Below are 18,918 nucleotides of genomic sequence, written 5' to 3'. Positions count from 1 at the left end.
TCTCTCCAGTCCTATCAATGTTGATGTAAAAGCTGGGTATTCATCCTTTCTGATGACTGAGTAATATTCCATTGTATATATGGACCATATGTTATCCATTCTTCTTATGGATAAGATGAATGGATAAGAAGGGAACACTCTTCAATTTCATAAAATCCATTCTCAAATTTCATAAAATTCATTTGCTGAAGGGCATCTTGGCTCCTACCACAGTTTTGCTATTATGGACATTGGTGCTATGAACACTGGGGTACATATGACCCTTTTCCTCACTACATCTGTACCTTTGTAGTAAATCTCTAGTAGTACAACTGCTGGGTCATAGGGAAGTTCTATTTTTAATTTTTTGAGACACCTTCACACTGTTTTCTAAAGTGGCTGCACCAAGTTGCATTCCCACCAACAGTGCAAGAGGTTTCCCCTTTCTCCACATCCTCTCCAACATTTGTTGTTTCTTGCCTTGTCAATTTTTGCCATTCTAACTGGTGTAAGGTGGTATCTCAATGTGGTTTTGATTTGAATTTCCCTGATGGCTAATGATGATGAACATTTTCCCATGTGTCTGTTAGCCATTTGTATGTCTTCTTTGGAGAAGTGTCTGCTCATGTCTTTTGCCCATTTTTTGACTTGATTATTTATTTTTGGGGTGTTGAGTTTGAGAAGTTTTTTATAGATCTTGAATATCAGCCCTTTGTCTATAGTGTCATTTGTAAATATCTTCTCGCATTCCGTGGGTTGCCTCTTTGTTTTGTTGACTATTTCCTTTGCTGTGCAGAAGCTTTTTAACTTTAAGTTCATTTAAGTTCATTCTATTTAAGTTCATTTTAAATGAACTTTAAGTTCATTTTTGCTTTTGTTTCCCTTGCCTTTGGAGACATGTCTTGAAAGAAGTTGCTGTGGCCGATGTTGAAGAGGTTATTGACTATGTTCTCCTCTAGGTTTTTGATGGATTTGAGGTCTTTCATCCATTTTGAGTTTATATTTGTGTATAATCCAGTTTCATTCTTCTGAATATAGCTGTCCAATTTTCCCAGCACCATCTATTAAAGAGGTTGTCTTTTTTCCACTGGATATTTTTTCCTTCTTTGTCGAAGATTATCTGACCATAGAGTTGAGTGTCCATATCTGGGTTCACTATTCTATTCCATTGGTCTATGTGTCTGTTTTTGTGCCCGTACCATGCTGTCTTGGTGATCGCAGCTTTTAATATAGCTTGAAATCAGGTAACATGATACCCGCAGCTTTGTTTTCTTTTTCAACATTTCCTTGGTGATTTGGGATCTTTTCTGGTTCCATACAAAATTTAGGATTGTTTGTTCCAAAACTTTGAAAAATGCTGATCGTATTTTGATTGGGATGGCATTGAAAGTATAGATTGCTCTGGGCAGCATAGGCATTTTAACAATGTTTATTCTTCCAGTCCAAGAGCATTGAAGGTTATTCCATCTTTTTGTGTCTTCTTTGATTTCTTTCATGAGTGTTCTGTAGTTTCTAGAGTTTAGATCCTTTACCTCTTTGGTTAGGTTTATTTCAAGATCTTATGGCTTTTGGTGTTATTGTAAGTGAAATCGATTCTCTGATTTTTCTTTCTATAGTTACATTGTTAGTATATAAGAAAGCAACTGATTTCTGTGTATTGATTTTGTATCCTGCCACATTACTGAATTGCTGTATGAGTTCTAGTACTTTGGGGGTGGAGGCGTTTGGGTTTTCCACATTAAGGATCATGTCGTCTATGAAGAGAGAGAGTTTGACTTCTTTGCCAATTTGAATATATTTTATTTCTTTTTGTTGACTGATTGCTGTTGCTGGGACTTCTAGTACTATGTTGAACAATAGTGGTGAGGGTGGGCATCCTTGTCGTGTTCCTGATCTTAAGGGAAAGGCTCTCAGCTTTTTCCCATTGAGAATGATATTTGCTGTGGGCTTTTCATGTATGGATTTTATGAAATTGGAGAATGTTCCCTCTATCACTATACTCTGAAGAGTTTTAATCAGTAAAAGAGGCTGTATTTTGTCAATTGCTTTTTCTGCATCAATTGAGAGAACCATGCAGTTCTTGTCTCTTCTCTTACTTATGTGTTCTATCACATTGACTGATTTGCAAATGTTGAACCACCGTTGCATCCCCCAGGGATAAATCCTTACCTGGTTGTGGTGGATAATCCTTTTAGTGTACTATTGGATCCTATTAGCTAGGATCTTGTTGGGAATTTTGGCATCCATGATCATCAGGGATATCGAATGAATGAAATTCTCATTTTTGATGGGGTCTTTGCCTAGTTTGGGGATCAAGGTAATGCTAGCCTAATAATCTGGAAGTTTCTTTCTGCTTTGATTTTTTGAAACAGCTTGAGGAGAATAGGTATTATTTCTCTTTTGAATGTTTGGTAGAATTACCCAGGAAATCTATTAGGTCCTGGATTCTGTTTTTGAGAGGTTTTTGATCACTGTTTCTATCTCATTACTGGTTATTGGTCTATTCACGTTGTCAATGTCTTCCTGTTTCAGTCTTGGTAGTTTATAGGTTTCCAGGAATGCATCCATTTCTTCTAGGTTGCTTAACTTACTGGCAATAGCTGTTGATAATAATTTCTGGTAATTTGTGTTAGTCATGATCTCTCCCTTTTCATTCATAATTTTATTAATTTGGGTCCTTTCTCTTTTCTTTTGGGTAAGTCTTACAATGGTTTATTGATCTTATTAATTCTTTCAAAGAAGCAGCTTCTAGTTTCATTGATGTGTTCTACTGTATGTCTGGTTTCTAATTCATTGATTGCTGCTCTAATTTTAGTTATTTCCCTTCTTGTGCATGAGTTAGGCTTAATTTGTTGTTGATTCTCTAGTTCTTGAAGTTGTAAAAAATAGTTTGTGCATTTGGGATTTTTCTATTTTTTTGAATGAGGCTTGGATGACCATGTATTTCTCCCTTAGGACCGCCTTTGCCATATCCAATAGGTTTCGGACTGATGTGTTTTCATTCTCATTGATTTCCATGAATTGTTTAAGTTCTTCTTTGATTTCCTGGTTAACCCAAACATTCTTGAGCAGGATGGTCTTTAGCTTCCATGTGTTTGAATTTCTTCAAAACTTTTTCTTGTTTCAAAAAACAAAACAAAATAAAACAAAAACAAAACTCTTCTTGAATTCCAGTTTCAAAACATTGTGGTCTGAGGATATGTAGGGAATAATCTCATTATTTGGTATGGGTTGAGACCGATTTGTGAACTCGATATGGTCTATTGAGGAGAAAGTTCCATGTGTGTTCAAGAAAAATGAGTATTCTGTTGTTTTAGGGTGGAATGCTCTCTCTCTCTCTCTCTCTCTCTCTCTCTCTATATATATATATATATATATATATGGTCCATCTGGTCCAATGTGTCATTCAAAGTTCTGTTTCTTTGTTGATTTTCTGCTTAGATGATCTATTGCTGAGAATAGAGTGTTAAGTTCTCCTACAATTAATGTATTATTATCAATGTGTTTCTTTATTTTGGTTAACAGTTGGCATCTGTGGTTGGCTGCTCCCATGCTGGGGGCATAGATATTTACAATTGTTAGATCTAGTTCTTGGATATACCTTTAAGAATGATATAGTGTCCTTCTGTATCTCTAACTACAGTCTTTAGCTTAAAATCTAATTTATCTGATATGCAAATTGCTACCACAGCTTTCTTTTGAGGTCCGTTGACATGAAAGATAGTTCTCCATCCCTTCAATTTCAATCTGGGTGTAACTTTAGGTTCAAAATGAGTCTCTTGTAGACAGCATATGGATGGGTCCCGTCTTTTTATCTGATCTGCAACCCTGTGACGTTTTATGGTAGCACTTAGGCTATTCATGTTGAGAGTGATTATTGAAACATATGATTTTATGGTCATCGTGTTGCCTGTGAGGTCGTTGTTTCTATAGATTGTCTCTGTAAATTTCTGTTCTATATCACTCTTGGGGTCTTTCTCCTTTTATAGAATCTCCCTTAATATTTCTTGTGGGGCTGACTTAGTGGTCATATATTCTTTAAGTTTTTGCCAGTCTTGGAAGCTCTTTATCTCTTCATCCATTCTAAATGACAGCCTTTTCAGACAAAGTATTCTTGGCTGCATGTTCTTTTCATTTAATACCCTGAATATGTCTAGCGAGTCCTTTCTGGCTTGCCGGGTCTCTGAATTTTTCCTGTGTTGAGGGTTCCTCTTCTTAGTCATTCTATTGAGGGGTGGTTGAGAGAATATATAGAGTCCAAGTTATTGACCACAAACCAAGCAAGATGTGCCTGTTTTAAAGGGACCTTAGGATTGTTCTTCTTGTTCTTCTAGCTTGTCTTCTGGGGGAGGGGCATGCCACACTATTACTCAGGCAATGCTATTTGGGCAGAGTTGACCTGCCCCCTTTTGGGGTGGGGAGTGAAAACTGGTTTGGGCTCAGTGAAAACTGGTTTGCGGGGGCTTTTGTTCTCGGTGACTTTCTTTGGTAGCTTTCTGACTCTCTTCCAAAAGTCAGAGCAGAAGTAACTGAGAGACCTCAGCCTGTTCTTCAGTAAGCACTGTAGGCCACACTGACTTCATTTTTGTCTATACTGCTAAAAAACCACAGTGTACTAGCTTGTGTGCCCTACAGCCACACTCCCAGCCTTCATTTCCAGGCTCAGGCACGTCTCTGCCCTTTGTGCTTCTAAAACTGCCAGCCACCCCCAGTTCACATGTGTGCCCCACAGATCTAGGTTTCATTCTGGGGGGCTGCCCCAAAGTCTGCAGGCAGTTCCCAGTGTGAGAGGATTTTGCCCTCTGGTACAAGATCCCAGAGGATCCCTCCCCCTTACATTTATCTTCTGATATCTGCCTGCAGAATCATCCCTCAATAGAATGATTTCAGGGTAACAGTTATGCAGACAATGGCTATGTTGGAGAAAACCACTAGTGGAAAAATAGATTCTCTAAGGGCAGAAAAGAGAACTTATCTGGCAGAACTTAAAAATGCTATCAGTGAGATCCAATCTAATCTAGATACTCTAACAGCTAGGGTAAACGAAGCAGAAGAATGAATTAGTGATCTAGAAGTTACTGTACCCAAACCTCTGTCTCAGAACAGAGAGTGGTGTTCACCTAAGGGGAGATGGGAAACATAAAAGTTGTATGTGTTTCATTGCTTGCTTTTCATGCTTCCCTAGAAAGCCCTGGAAAGGCTCTCTGCTGACATGTATGCCATTTCTGTGGTATTCTTTATCCTGTCTCTATCATCTTTTTTATTTTCTTGTAGATCAGAGAGCAAAGTGTGGGGTAGTACTTTCAGGCATGGCAGGGTTTTATAAGGGTTAAGGTATACCTGAGAAACAAGGGAAAGGCTGGAATGGAGGGTCCACCTTTGCATTTTCTGTGCTGCTAATCAAGAACACTTATTCTCGTGGTGGGTTAGTGAGTTTGGGAATTAGAGATTTTCATTTTTTCCCATGGAGAGGCCATAAGGATGCATTCCTTCATTTCTGTCAGTGCTGTCCAGTACAACTTTTCAAAATAGTATTAAAATGCCACATAACACAAATGTACCATCTTAACCATTTTTAAGTGTGCAGTGTCAGTAGTGTGAAGTATATTCATGTTGGGCATGATATCTCTGGAACTTTTTCACCTGATAACATTAAATAACAAGTCCCTGTTTTCCCCTCCTCCAAGCCCTTGGCAACAGCCATTCTACTTTCTATTTCTATGAGCTTGACTTCTTTAGATACTTCATAGAAGTGGAATCATACAGGATTTGTCTTTTTCCAATTGGTTTCTTTTTTAAATCTAATGCCCTTGAGGTTTATCCATGTTGTATCATGTGACAGGATTTCCTTCTATTTTAAGGCTAAATACTATTCCGTGACTAATACAACTTTTGGCAATAATGGAAGTGTTTTGGAGTGCCTGGGTGGTTCAGTCAGTTGACGTCTTGATTTCAGCTCAAGTCATGATCTCAGGGTCGTGGGATCAATCCCTGTGTCCCGATCTCCACTCAGTGTGGAGTCTGCTTGAGATTCTCTCCTCTCCCTCTGCCCCTCCCTTTGCCCTCCCCCTGTGCATGTCTTTCTCTCTCTCTAAATAGTCTATAAATAATCAATCAATCTTTAAAAAATAAAAATAATAAAAATATAAAATATTTAAAAATTTAAAAATAAAAAATATCTTAAAAAATAGTGGAAGTGTTATGTGTCTACACTGCCTGACATTGGTAGCCACTAGCTACATGGCCACTAGCTATTGAGCCCTTGAAATGTGGACAGTGTGACTGAGAAATTTCATTTCATTTTGTTGTAATTAAAATTAAAATTTAGATTGTCATATGTAACTGTAGGCTAGCATATTAGACAGAACAGTTCTAACTTACCATGATTTTAAATTTTTGTTGACACCAAATAACCTGGGTATATGCAGTTAATTTTGTGACCATAACTATGTGTTGAATTTTGTCCAAATTATTCTGATAGAAGCATAAACAAGGATAATTTGTTTATAATTACATCAACTATAAAGAAAGAAATTTGCTGGATTTGTTCATTATTATTTTTATGCTTAAGCACTCTGATTCTATCCTTATATTCATGGTTCTAAGGATCTTTGGTTATTTTAATGCTTGTTTTTCCTGAGATGAAAAGAAAACCTTGAAATATAAAAAGGCTGGATGTCAAATGCATTTGGTTGCAAAGTTAAGCAAGTCCTGATTTTAAAATAGCCTGTGTTTAGTCAAATGTGATCTTCGAGAAGAGAGCTCTTGAGCAATTTTCTAGGCAGTTTGTAAAGATGGAAATTTACGACTTCTGCTACTGGAGTGGAAGTAATGGTCTCTCAGGCTATATACTTGAAGTAGAAAAATCATCAATCACTCAGGGCTTCTGATACACTCAGTTAGGCCCTACCACTGTACATTTTTAAGTTTTGGCTTGAATTACTTGTTTTTGTGCCTCAGCCTTGCATGGTACATCCGTTTTCTAGCCACAGACTGTGGCCCCAGTTGTTTATGCTGAGTCCAGGAGAAGGAGGGAGGCCAAATGAAGATGCAAGTCCATGTGCTCTGGTTCATCTCTTTCTTCATCCTCATTGAAGGCCAAGATGGCTTCCTGGGGGTGAGTTGGCATATGCCCTGTTTTCCCTCTCTACCACTCTTCTTCTCCTCCTCTGTACTTTGAAAACCCATCAGGCTCTAGGCCACTGGAACTACATAATTTAATAGACTTGGCATCAGAAGCCTGGGTTCTTGTCTCAATGTGATCCACATTAGCTGCGTGTAACCTTAGATAAGCAGTTTCATCTCTCAGAATTTAGAGGACCTAACTACAAAATAAGGCACTCAGACTGAGCCATCTAGAGAACTCCACTAGCTCAGCACATTTCTTCCTATTGTTTATTTGACCAAGGAAAGACATAGAGATTGACATGGCCAATCCTTGGACTCTCTTTCCTAACTACACTCACATTCTTGACACTTTTATCTAGGATCATGGTTTTAATGTTCTTTATACCTTGATGGCACCCAAATTTACATCTGCATCTCAACCTTCTCCCCTGAACTCTACACCCATGTATCTACTATCTCTGTGGTATCTCTAATTGGGTGTCCAATAGGCCCCTTAACTGAAGATGTCCAAAATTAAATTCTTAATTTATTTTTCTCCACCAAACCTGCTTCTCCTTTCCCATCTCAGCAAGTGGTATCATTGTCCTTCTGGATGGTTGGGCAAAAAAAATGATTTTCATGTTTGACTCTTTCCATAATCCATATCTAAACCATTGGCTCTTGTTTCATTTTGCTTTGCTTTATCTTTAAAATACACCAATAATTCAAACATTTCTCACTCCCTCTATGGCTACCACCTTGATCCACACTTTCAGTATCTCTCACATGTGTTTTTCAATAACTCCTGAGATGCTCTCTCATTGCTTCTGTGCTTGTCTATTCTTAACATGGCTACAGGATTGAGCCTTCCAAAAAGTAAAGTAGAGCACTCTCACCTGTGTTCAGAACTTTCTGGTGGGTTCCTATCTCATTCAAATAAAAGCTAAACCATTGCCCTATAAAAAATCTACACAGCCTACCTCCTCGGAGATACTCTCTGACCTCATTTCCTGCCCCTCTCCTCTTACCCACTTCACAGAGCTACTCTGACCTCCTCACTCAGTCTTCAAATGCCAGGCATATTCTTAGCCCAGGGCCATTGCTGTTGCCTCTTCCAGGAAAGTTCTTTTTCTAGGGCTCCTCAATTCCCCACCTCCTTGAGAATTGTGCTCAAAAATTGTCTCAGGGAGGCCTTTCCTAGCCACCTCCCCATCATCTCTACCTTGGATTTTAGATCCATAATTTCCATTCATCCAGGAGATCCAACAAGGCCTTAGGAAGCCCTGCCGTAATTACTCTTTTCTTTTAAACAGAGAAATGAAGGCATCAACACAAGAAGAGGACTCATTGTTGATAAGAAAAAGCATCCAGGTGAGCCTCTCTTAGAGAGTGTGGTACAGTAGACCCTAATGCCAAGGGACCAGGGTTTCAACCTTAGAGGTGTTTCTGACTGGTTGTATGATTTTTTAAAATTTTATTTATTTGACAGAGAGAGAGAGAGATCACAAGTAGGCAGAGAGGCAGACAGAGAGAGAAGGGGAAGCAGGCTCCATGCTGAGCAGAGAGCCTGATGCGGGGCTCAAGCCCAGGATTCTAAGATCACGACCTGAGCTGAAAGCAGAGGCTTAACCCACTAAGCCACCCGATCCCCTGGTCGTATGATCTTTAACACACTATGAAACACCTCAAATCTGGGAAATGAGACAATCCCTACTAGCAAAATATTTGTGAAGATTAAATAATACATAAAGGCATGGTATCCTGCTCCATACCTGGCAAGTAGCTATTCCATACCCTTCCTTTCCTTCCTTATCTCAATCCTAACCATGTAATTAGTGGATACAACCCTCAGTGTACTAATAGGTTGTGTTCCTAATTTAATTTGTTTTTCTGATGTTTCAATCACTGAATGTATTTCTTCATGGAAAGAATGATGCAGACAGATGGTTGTTAGATTCCTGGGTCAGTCCACAAAAGCCTTTCTCCAGGGCAGGGATCTGTCATACGACAGTGTGCAAATAGTGTCATTGAACTTACCACCACACAAGGCTGCAGTTCTCCAGAAAATGAAATTAAAAATTCAATTTGGAATGCCATGAAAACATTTTCCCTGACAGTAAAAATATAGTTGGCATTTAGTGAGCTCTTCCTAGGTGCCAGGCACTATTTTAAGTGCATTAGGTGGATTAAATCCTTACAATGACCCTCTGATTTAGGCACAATGGTCATCTTTATTTTACAGATGGTGAAATTAAGACACAGAGCTAAGGAATTGGAGGAATAATTCAATTCTGGACAGTCTGGCTCCAGGACCAGCGCCATGCGCCTCTGACACTGACCATTTCCCCACTTCTTACCTGCTTGGGCAGTGGGAGCAAGAGTCCCGTTAGCTTTCTCTACTTGGTGTGGCTCCCAAGACCTGGGACAGGTTCCAGCCTGCAAGGAGAGGGGAGAGGAAAAGAGGGGCTGAGATTCCATGAAGTGAGATGGTAGAAGTTATGGCAGACAGAAAGCTCTTGTCCATGTTATGAGACATGTCAGACTCAACCAACTTCCTGCGGCCCTCTTGACTGCCTTCTAAAAAGTCTAGGAACTGATCCATTAATTTCCTTCTCTATAAATTTCCCTTCTGCCTGGCTCCCTGGGTCCCTAAGAACAGGGATGGTCTCAGAGAAGCTCCCCATCTCATTTGTCCTTGCAGAAAGCTTGGATGTCTTGAGAAGTCTGAGACTTCTAAGAGATTTCACCAGTGGCAGTCAAAGGAGACCCAGGATAAAAGGATGTTCACCTTTTCCCCCTTTTTCTCTGAAGTCCTTACATTCCTAATCTGAAGTGCATAGATATGTTTGGGATGATCTGGAAATGCCATGAAATCTCACATTGTGTTTCATGCAAATGTGCCTAAATGAGTTCTGGGAGGGAGAATACTACTAGAATTCATGGTCTCCTGAGCCTAGAACACATAACAACAAAAAGTGCTGTTAGGGAAACAAAAGGTGCTGTTCAGGAGTGATAAGACTGAGAAGGGGGTGCATAAAGTCTCAAGTAAGGTTTGGTTTGGTTTGGTTTTGCTTTTGCATTTCATGAAAGGTACTCAAAGTTGGCTAATTACTGAAACCTCTTTACAGTAGAAAAAAGTGGCTCTTTGGAGAGGAAATTGTGAGACTGGAGGTTTTTTGTTTTTGTTTTTGTTTTTTTGGTTTGTGTTTTTGTTTTGTTTTGTTTTGTTTTGTTTTGTTTTTTAACATCCTTCAAGGAGGCTGGAGCTGGGAGAGCAAGAGGCAAGAGTGACTAGGATTTTCTCACCTCTTCTCCCTTGGGTCTTGATGCCTGAATCTTGACCTTGGATACATCCTGAGGAGCTATGTAAGGTCAGGAGGGTGATTGATGCCAGGATGGGTCAGGGAGAGTGGGAGCCCCTGGCCTGTCAAATTGGGAGAATAAACATAGATCAGACACATATGAGGCTATCTGCAAGTTTTCCTCCAGATGCTCATTTTTACTTAATGATTGGCAGAGCAGAAGTCAGTAACAAGCACCATGGCAAAGCCCATGACCCCCAGATGACATGTGATGAACACTTCCTGGTGGCTTCCTTGGCAATATTTCTCTTCCAGACTGAAAAAGGAGGCTCTTGACTATCTTCCTCTCTTTAGGCCCAGTCCAGGAGTATGAGCTGCTGCTTCAGGTGGCCTATAGAGATTCCAAGGAGAAGAGAGACATGAAGAATTTTCTGAAGCTTCTGAAGCCTCCATCATTATGGTTACAGAAACAAGTGAAGATTATTAGAGCAAAGGCCACTACATGTAAATCTCCCCTCTGGGGACTGGGAGTGGAAGGGGGAAGGTGGGTAGTAAGGATAGGTTAGGTTATGCTATGGAGACAGTCATCCCCAGAATATCTGTGACTTGAAAGAACACATGTTTTATTTCTTCTTCACGCTCTATCTTTATTAAACTTTGGCAGTGGGGTTTTGTTGGTGTGGTCACTTGGGAATCCAGGCTAATGAATCACACGCTATCTCAAATATACCCAGTTGGAGTCAAGAAAGAATAGAACACGCACGGGTTTCACACTAGCAGTTGAATTCTCTAACTCAGAATTGACACACATTAATTCTGCTCACAACTTATTGACCCATGTTGGTTTCATGGCCCCACTCAACATCAGGGGGCCAGGATATGTAATCCTACTATGTGCCCAGAAAAGAGCAAGAAGTAATTGACAAACAGCACTAATAATTAGAACGCTCGGTTTCAGAGACGTTGAAAGATTGTCTAAAGCAGTAGTTCTCAATGTGTGGTGCCCTGATTAACAGCAGTAGTATCAGGGACCTTAATGGAAATGCAAATCCTTAGCCCCATCCCAGACTTACTGAATTAGAAATTTTGGGATGAAACCCTCCAGGTGATTCCCAAACATGACAAAGCTTGAGAATCATTCACTATATATCATAATGCATATTTTTGCAAAAATGTCTGATGGCTTTGTCCCAATTTTATTTATTTATTTTTTTTGTCCACTATAAAGGAAAGCCTTTGGATGGGTGTTTTAGGTCATTCAGTGGGAATGAGCATACAGATTTGACTGATGGAATTTTTCATCATCTCCTCAGTTTTGCCATCTTGCTTATGGGATCTACCTGAGAATGGTGGTAGTTGGGTAGGAGGAGCCTCCAATAAAATAGTGGAAAAATAATTTCTAGATCTCTCTTAAATAACTTTCAGGTTAGCACACCCTCTTCTGCTTCTCTTTCCCATTCCAAGGACTATCTACTGGTCATCCATCCTTCTTTTGGATGCTAGACCCAGCCACTTGATTTTACGTTTGGTATCAGGCTCAGAATCTATTAGGTTGGACATATCCTTACCTTAAACATACTGCCACCATAGTTTTATCCTTCTAGCTCTTGGTGAGACACACTTGGTTCAGATTCTAAGTCAAAGCCAAGGATGAGAACTCAGCGTGGGTCAGTTATAAACAAGATCCTGTGAGACCAAGTTCCGTTTTTTTTTGGTGCAGACTGTGGCAACCAGAATGGGGTTTTGCAGTGTGCCTGTGAGGATGGCTACACCTGGTTTCCACCCTCATGCCTTGATCCCCAGAAATGCTACCTTCACACAGCTGGAGGGCTCCAGAGCTGTCACTGTCATCTCAACAACCTTACCCACAGCATCAATTTCTGTGAAAGAACAAGTAAGGTTGGAAGGGTGCCAGGAGGAGAGCTCTGGTGTGGGGGAAGGAGGGGGGTGGTTCTCAGGCCCAACATGCCACAGGGAGGGAACTCTAGCTTCTCACCCACGTGTTAACTCTTTGTCTCCCTGAGCAGAGCTAGTGTTTGCAGGGTCACCAAAGGGCAATAACAATATACCTCACTAGGCTTAGCAGGACACAGCAAGAAGTTCACAAGTATAGAAAATTCAGAAATGCGAATTGACATTTGGGCATCAGTTCAACCTTCATCCAGCTCAGCTCTGCAATTCTATGATTTTATTGAGATGGAGGGGGATTCACAGAAATCTCAAGTAGGAGAAATGCTTGAATAAATACAATTTTTTCCCTGCCTTCTTTGCATTGCTTTTGCCAATATCGATTTCTAGAAAAGGAAAGTCTAGAGGTGTGAGAGCAGAGAGGAGCACATAATTATTATACTGAAATATATGTTCTAGATGGACAACAAGTATGTGTACTGAATGCATTACCAAAACAAAACAGAAGGTAAAGGTCTAGCTTAGGAAACCAGTGGAAGCTGAGGGAGCTAAATCTCCTTCAGTTTATGTTCAGTGGATGAAAAAGTGAGCCAAATGACATGGGCTCCAGGGCTTGAAGGACTTTAGGAAGTTTCCTCGAGGACTACATCAGTTCTCTTGAAACTCTGAATTTTGGTAGAGCTGTGCAAAGAGAGGGAGAATGTAAAATAACTCAGATTTCCTGGGCATTCCTGGTTCCCCTTCCCAGGACCATGCCAGTTCATGAAGGCCACACATATTTATTAGATGCCATCTTTACACCCAGATCTGAGGCAAATTATGGGAGGACACAATGAAGCATTTCTCTCTCCCTGTCTGAATTAGCAGCCCAGTTGGCGAGGATAGGCTATAATACAAAAAAGAAGACAGTGTAATTTCTTCAATAAATTTGAATGAAAGTCTACCTTTTGAAAGGTCTGTGTCTGATGCACCTTGAAGAAATAAAAAGATGGATCAGACAAGGATCACACTGTCTCCCCAAAGTGGAGTGGGTTCTTATAAACATGAGAAATGCTCATAAACAGGTATGTTGGTACAAGGGGTTGTAAAGAGGATATGAAAAGAGTACTGTAGGAATTTAGAGGTGGGAAGGAATCTTTGCATTTGGGGAACAGGAGAAGTCTTGCAGAGGAGGTCCATTTGCCTAGATCCTGAATGCAGGATAAACAGGGTTTGTCTATATGAAAATGAGCTACAATCGATCCCAGCACAGAAAAACACCAGCAATGGGAAAGCAAGGGGTATGTTGGAGTTAGCAAGTAGTGTTTACTGCTTTCAATGCCTAGATGGGTGCACATTTCAGTGTTAAGTAACTGCCTTTCTTAACCACATGTAGTTGACCACACATTTACCTACTTAAAAGGTTGCCTTGATCACCAGCACCTTCTCATTATATTCCAAATCCACAATTTAAAAGTCTAGTTTTGTGTACACTTCCTATACTATTTTAGGTGAACATTCACTACAAGAAGAAATTGAAATACTGCTGTTGAATAGATGGGCTTTAAATGTACTGCTATAATTTTATGCTGTGATAAATTCAAGTGACTAATTTTTATATCTGTAAACCTTTTTTATTTCCCATAGAGGTTTGGGGCACTTTCAAAATTAATGAAAGATTTGCCAAAGACCTTTTGAATTCATCTTCTCCTTCATACTCCAAATATGCCACTGGAATTGAAATTCAAGTAAGCACTTTCTACTTTCTACATAGGAAATTGTTGGCTAAACATGAGTTCAGATGTTTTCAATTCAGCATGTTTATTTAATACATATTCTTAATTATTCACGTTCATTGAGTTATTACAGAGCAGTTAATCACATTGCCCACAACTTACGTATGTTGAACATTTTCTTTCTGGGAGAGTTTTAGCCGTTGACTTCTTTCCATTTCTCTTGTGTTCACTTTTGCTCATTTATGTGAGTCATATTCTAGCAAGACTTCTTGGTTATTTTCTGTTTTTTATTTGTCAAAAGGAAATTTTTCATGCTCTAGGCTCAATTGTCAGCATTTTGGATTTGTTCCATAAAGCAGCCTTGCTTGTTAGGGGCTAAACAGAGTTACTGAACAGAATTCTGGACTATGTAATGAAGTCACAGAAAAACTAAATCACTGTCTTTCTATCTATAATGCTGATTCAGGTGTCATTTTCACTAAAGATATACACAAATACTTTCTAGATATTCAGCTTAAATTCATATGGAAATGTAGGGCTTATGTTTTTGAAGGAGAAAACAGATTTTGGAAAAATTTATATTATCTGGCACCCAATCCCTTATTCTAAGCAATTGATTCTTCAATTCTAAGCAGTTGGTTAGCATCTTTATTAGTCAACTCAAAAATAAATGACGTGTGTGTATGCATACAATTGTCAACTGTCATTTGAACTGTGTTTGTATAATATGCCTTTACCTCCTGTGGTATCTCTTTCTTTTCTTCAGTAGTTCTGTTGGTTTATTTATTGTCTGCATCAATTTTTTTGCTAAAATATCTTCCTTGTATGGGGACAAAAATCAACATATTGCCCCTTTTTCTCTTTATAAGCTTAAAGAAACATTCAAAAGAATTCAAGATTTTGAGTCAGTTCATGTCACCCAATTTCGGTAAGTAACACAATGGCCTTAGAAGGACATCCCCAGAGGGGTGCCTGAGTGGCTTAGTCAGTTGAACACCTGCTTCTTGATTTCAGCTCAGGTCATGATCTCAGGGTCCTGAAATGGAGCCCTCTGTTGGGCTCCGAGCTCAGCAGGAAGTCTGCTTGAGATTCTCTCTCTCTCTCCTTCTGCCCTTCTTCTTGTGCACTCTCTCTCTCTCTCTTTCAAATAAACAAATAAATCTTAAAAAAGAGAATGGCATCTCCAGAATTGTGCAGCCATCTTACAGAATGCCAGTCCTATTCCCAAATCACCTTGACAAACAAAAAAACAGGGAAGAACAGGTCTTTCTAGTAGGATTCTTACTAAAATTGGACAAAGTCTGTGATGCTTCTCAAAGTCAGAAGAGGAAACTTAAATACTGAATGGCATTCTCCAAAGTATAGATCAGAGGCTGGAACTGCAACCCCATAGTTGCAGAACTTGGGATGAAGCAGATCATGGTATGCATATATGGGAATGGACGAGGGCTGGAGGTAAGGGCTGTGGGTGCAGAGGGGTGGTTCTTCTCTGTCCACAAGCACAGCGGGGTATGATACAAAGATACAAAGTTGTATAATTGGGAGCCAAGAGGGAAGCCTGGGGGAAGCTATCATATTTTTGTATAGATACCATGTATGCACCATAGCTCAAAACCCAGTAGGCATTGTCTACAGCAAATAAAGAGATATTTAGTAAATTATCCTTTTGTTTATGCTTTCATTCCAAAAGTTATTTGGTTAGCCATGTGTGCATTGATACTATGAATAGTCTGCTTGATAGAGGAAGTGGCTTAGAGGTCAGAGAACTTGACTTCTTGTGTATATATATTTTTTCACGGTTAACTTATGGAACAGCTATAGGAAATTTTCAGCAGCATTGCTATAAATATACTGTCCTGGATATTAGCCTTCTGGTTATCTCATGTTCTTATATAAAGGCCCATGTGTATAATTTTCTTTATATTTCAATGCTAGGAAAGACACTGCTGCTTTTTTCTTATACCAAGTTCTATTTAATGAATTATATTTTCCTTTCTGACCTTGCAGTCACTGAATGCATAGACACACTTGAAACTCACAGTAATTTTTATTCAATATTCATATTTTTCTTTACATTGGCCCTGGCTTCCTACTTATATTTCTAACACATATTTCATTTCCTATATCTTATGAGCTGACTCCAATATTTGTAAATAAAATTATAAAGTAGGCATAAATCTATGAAATGCAATTATTTAGGTTTTACTCTTTATGTTTATGATTTAAAGTAAATCTTAATCTCTTAGTGTCTCAATTTGCTTCTCTGACCCAAATATCCAACTGCCTCCACCGGATTTTCTGGTAGGCATGTCAAACATAATGTGTCCAAAACAGAGGTCATCCCACTTTTCTCCTCAAACCTTTTTGTCCCCCCTCAAAACCATCAAGCTACTTCTCCCACTGCTTCATCCATCCCAGTTACAGGGACACCTAGTGTCACCCAGAGTGAGTGTTGCACACACTCAGACCTGGAGTCATCCTCTATCATCCTCTGTCATCATTTTTTATTGAGGTATAACTGACATACGGCATACGGCAATAGCTCAGGCCTTATGCATACAGTTTCATAAGCTTTGACAGATGTTTTTACTAGCTGCCTTTTAAGGATACAGAACATTTCATCACCGGAAAAGTTCCCTTGTGTTCCTCTCCAGCCAATTCTATGCCCACCCCTACCTCCCACCAGAAATCACCACTGCTTTTATTCGTATCATCGTAGGTCAGTTTTGTCTACCTAGAACTTCACATAAATGGAATCGCCCAGTGTGTCGTTTTTGTGTATGTCTGGCTTCTTTTCCTCAGCATGTCTCTGAGCGTCATCCTTGTTTTCGGAGTGTCAGGGGTTCTTTCCTTTTGCTATGGTTGTTTTTTAAGATTTATTTATTTTAGAGAGGGAGAAGGAGAGAGGGAGGGAGGGAGAGAGAGAGCGGGGGGCAGGGGGAGAAGGAGAGAGAGTCTTAAGCAGACTGCACAGTGAATGGGGAGCCCATCTTGGGACTCAATCTCATAATCCTGAGATCACGACCTGAGCTGAAACCAAGAGTCAACACTCAACCACCTGAACCACCCAGGTGCCCCTGGGGAGGGGGACAGGGGCTCCTTCCTTTTTATTGCCCAGTGCTATTCCTTTGTATGAATACACTGCAATTTGTTTTTCTATCCCTTACAGTCTTTTCTTGACTGGTTCCTTTCTCCATTCCCAGCATCCTTCACAATTCCCGTGGCTCAGTCTTCAAGTACAGCTTGACCACTTCTCCCTACGGGTACTGCCCCCAAATTCAAGTCACCATCACTTCTTTCCTGGTGGGTCCTCCTATTTCCCTGCTTGCCCCCTTCAGCCCATTATGCAGCAGCCAGAGTGACACTCTTAAGCAGTAAACATGAGCATGCCTCTGACTTTTCCTAAAGAAAGAAACCTTTTAATAAAAATAAAATTCAAACTCTAACGCCTTATCTGATCCACCTCCTGGCCACTTACCTAATATACCCTACCATTTCTCTCCTGCTCACTGAAACTTAGTTATGCTAAAATGAATTAATCAATTTTTGTCTTCTAACTAAAACTGATTTTATTGAATTCAATAAACTGAATTCAATTTATTCTCCCTAGGAAAATTCAAACCCACTCTGAAGCCTTTCTGCATTGAGAAACTCTGGTTCTTGACCTGGCAGCAGGTCTTCAAATTTGTTTAACTCACAGGCATTTTCCTGCCTCAGGACCTTCACACATGCTGGCAAACTACATTGATGTTCTTTGTAATTGTAGCCTTTTCTTCGCATTGTTTAGGCCTCAGCTTTCACCCTCTGACCAGCTTTATTTAAAGCGGGCCAACAAAAAAAAAAGTCACTCTGTAAAGCGGGCCTCATCCGGACACCTGGGTTTCTCAGTTGGTTACGCATCAGACTCTTGCTATTGGCTCAGGACATGAACTCATGCATCTTGAGATGAAGTCCTGCCTCAGTTTTCACAGTCATCTGGGAGTCTGCCAGAGATTCTCTCCCACTGCCCCCCTCCCACTCATGCATGTGCATGCTCTCCCTTTCTCTCTCTCTCTCTCTCAAATAAATAAATAAATAAATAAATCTTTTAAAAAGTGGGCCCCATCTCCACCTGCTATTCTATTCTTATCACCACATCTGTCTCGCGTAATACTTAACTAAACACATAGATATATTTTTTATATACAATTATATAATTACTTACATATGATAATTACTGGTTTCTTGCTTGCCTTGTCTTCTCTGCTAGAGTGTAAGCTCTATGAAGGCAAGGACAATACCAGTTTGATGTCCCCCCATGGCCCCAGTGACATGCATACACACGGCAGGCCCCGAGTGACCGACTGAATGAATCTCATTTTTTTTTTCACACAGTCATTCCAATGATGGAAGCATCATTGTCGGGTTTGAAGTTGTGGGTTCCAGCAGCACATCTGAGCTGCTGTCAGCCATTGAACAAGTGGCCGAGAAGGTGAAGGCAGGACTTTACAAGCTGTTCCTGCTTGAAGATGGCTCTTTCAGAGTATTTGGAAAAGGTAATTCTGAATTCCCATCCCCCGCTTAGGTTACAGGAGTCCTCTACTTAGTAGCTCATTTGTGTCTTCAGGAAGTAGACTGGAAATCTTTATGATACAGAATTGTTGTAAGACTGACTGAGACATAGGCAGTGATTTTCTCCCCCCACCATGATGAAACTCCATTTCAGTCTCTGATTTCAGATCCTTGCTGACCAGCGATGTGTTCTCCAGCTCCCAGGTTAACACTGTGGAGCACTGAGCTCTCTGCAGGCCCTGATGGAACTCACTCAGCAATAGTCTACTGCAACACATGCTCCAAGAGCCTTGGGGCTGACATATTCCTAAATCATAATCCAAGGAACCAAAGAAAGAATGCATTTGTCTAGATCT

The 18,918-nt window shown here is 40.0% G+C and overlaps 1 protein-coding gene and 1 long non-coding RNA gene across 5 annotated transcripts in view; one reads left to right on the top strand and one right to left on the bottom strand.

The window, feature by feature from the left end:
• The window catches only part of ADGRF1 (adhesion G protein-coupled receptor F1), a 43,248-nt gene that overhangs the window by 10,139 nt on the left and 14,191 nt on the right, over positions 1-18,918 (top strand). For all 3 annotated transcript variants that reach the window (XM_059178192.1, XM_059178193.1, XM_059178191.1), the window contains 7 exons: positions 6,940-7,096; positions 8,400-8,457; positions 10,743-10,892; positions 12,109-12,282; positions 13,923-14,023; positions 14,881-14,939; positions 18,386-18,546. In XM_059178192.1, the coding sequence (XP_059034175.1) occupies positions 7,022-7,096; positions 8,400-8,457; positions 10,743-10,892; positions 12,109-12,282; positions 13,923-14,023; positions 14,881-14,939; positions 18,386-18,546 (778 nt within the window). In that variant the 5' untranslated portion in view covers positions 6,940-7,021. The remainder of the gene's footprint in view (positions 1-6,939; positions 7,097-8,399; positions 8,458-10,742; positions 10,893-12,108; positions 12,283-13,922; positions 14,024-14,880; positions 14,940-18,385; positions 18,547-18,918) is intronic.
• The window catches only part of LOC131834070 (uncharacterized), a 42,390-nt gene continuing 26,857 nt past the window's right edge, over positions 3,386-18,918 (bottom strand). For both annotated transcript variants that reach the window (XR_009354738.1, XR_009354739.1), the window contains exons 4-6: positions 10,393-10,779; positions 9,444-9,522; positions 3,386-4,203 (exon numbers count right to left, since the gene is read on the bottom strand). This is a non-coding gene — a long non-coding RNA (uncharacterized LOC131834070). The remainder of the gene's footprint in view (positions 4,204-9,443; positions 9,523-10,392; positions 10,780-18,918) is intronic.

The sequence above is a fragment of the Mustela lutreola genome, chromosome 6 (genome assembly GCF_030435805.1).
Source record: "Mustela lutreola isolate mMusLut2 chromosome 6, mMusLut2.pri, whole genome shotgun sequence".
NCBI lineage: Eukaryota > Metazoa > Chordata > Mammalia > Carnivora > Mustelidae > Mustela > Mustela lutreola.
This window is presented reverse-complemented; position numbering and strand designations above follow the sequence as displayed.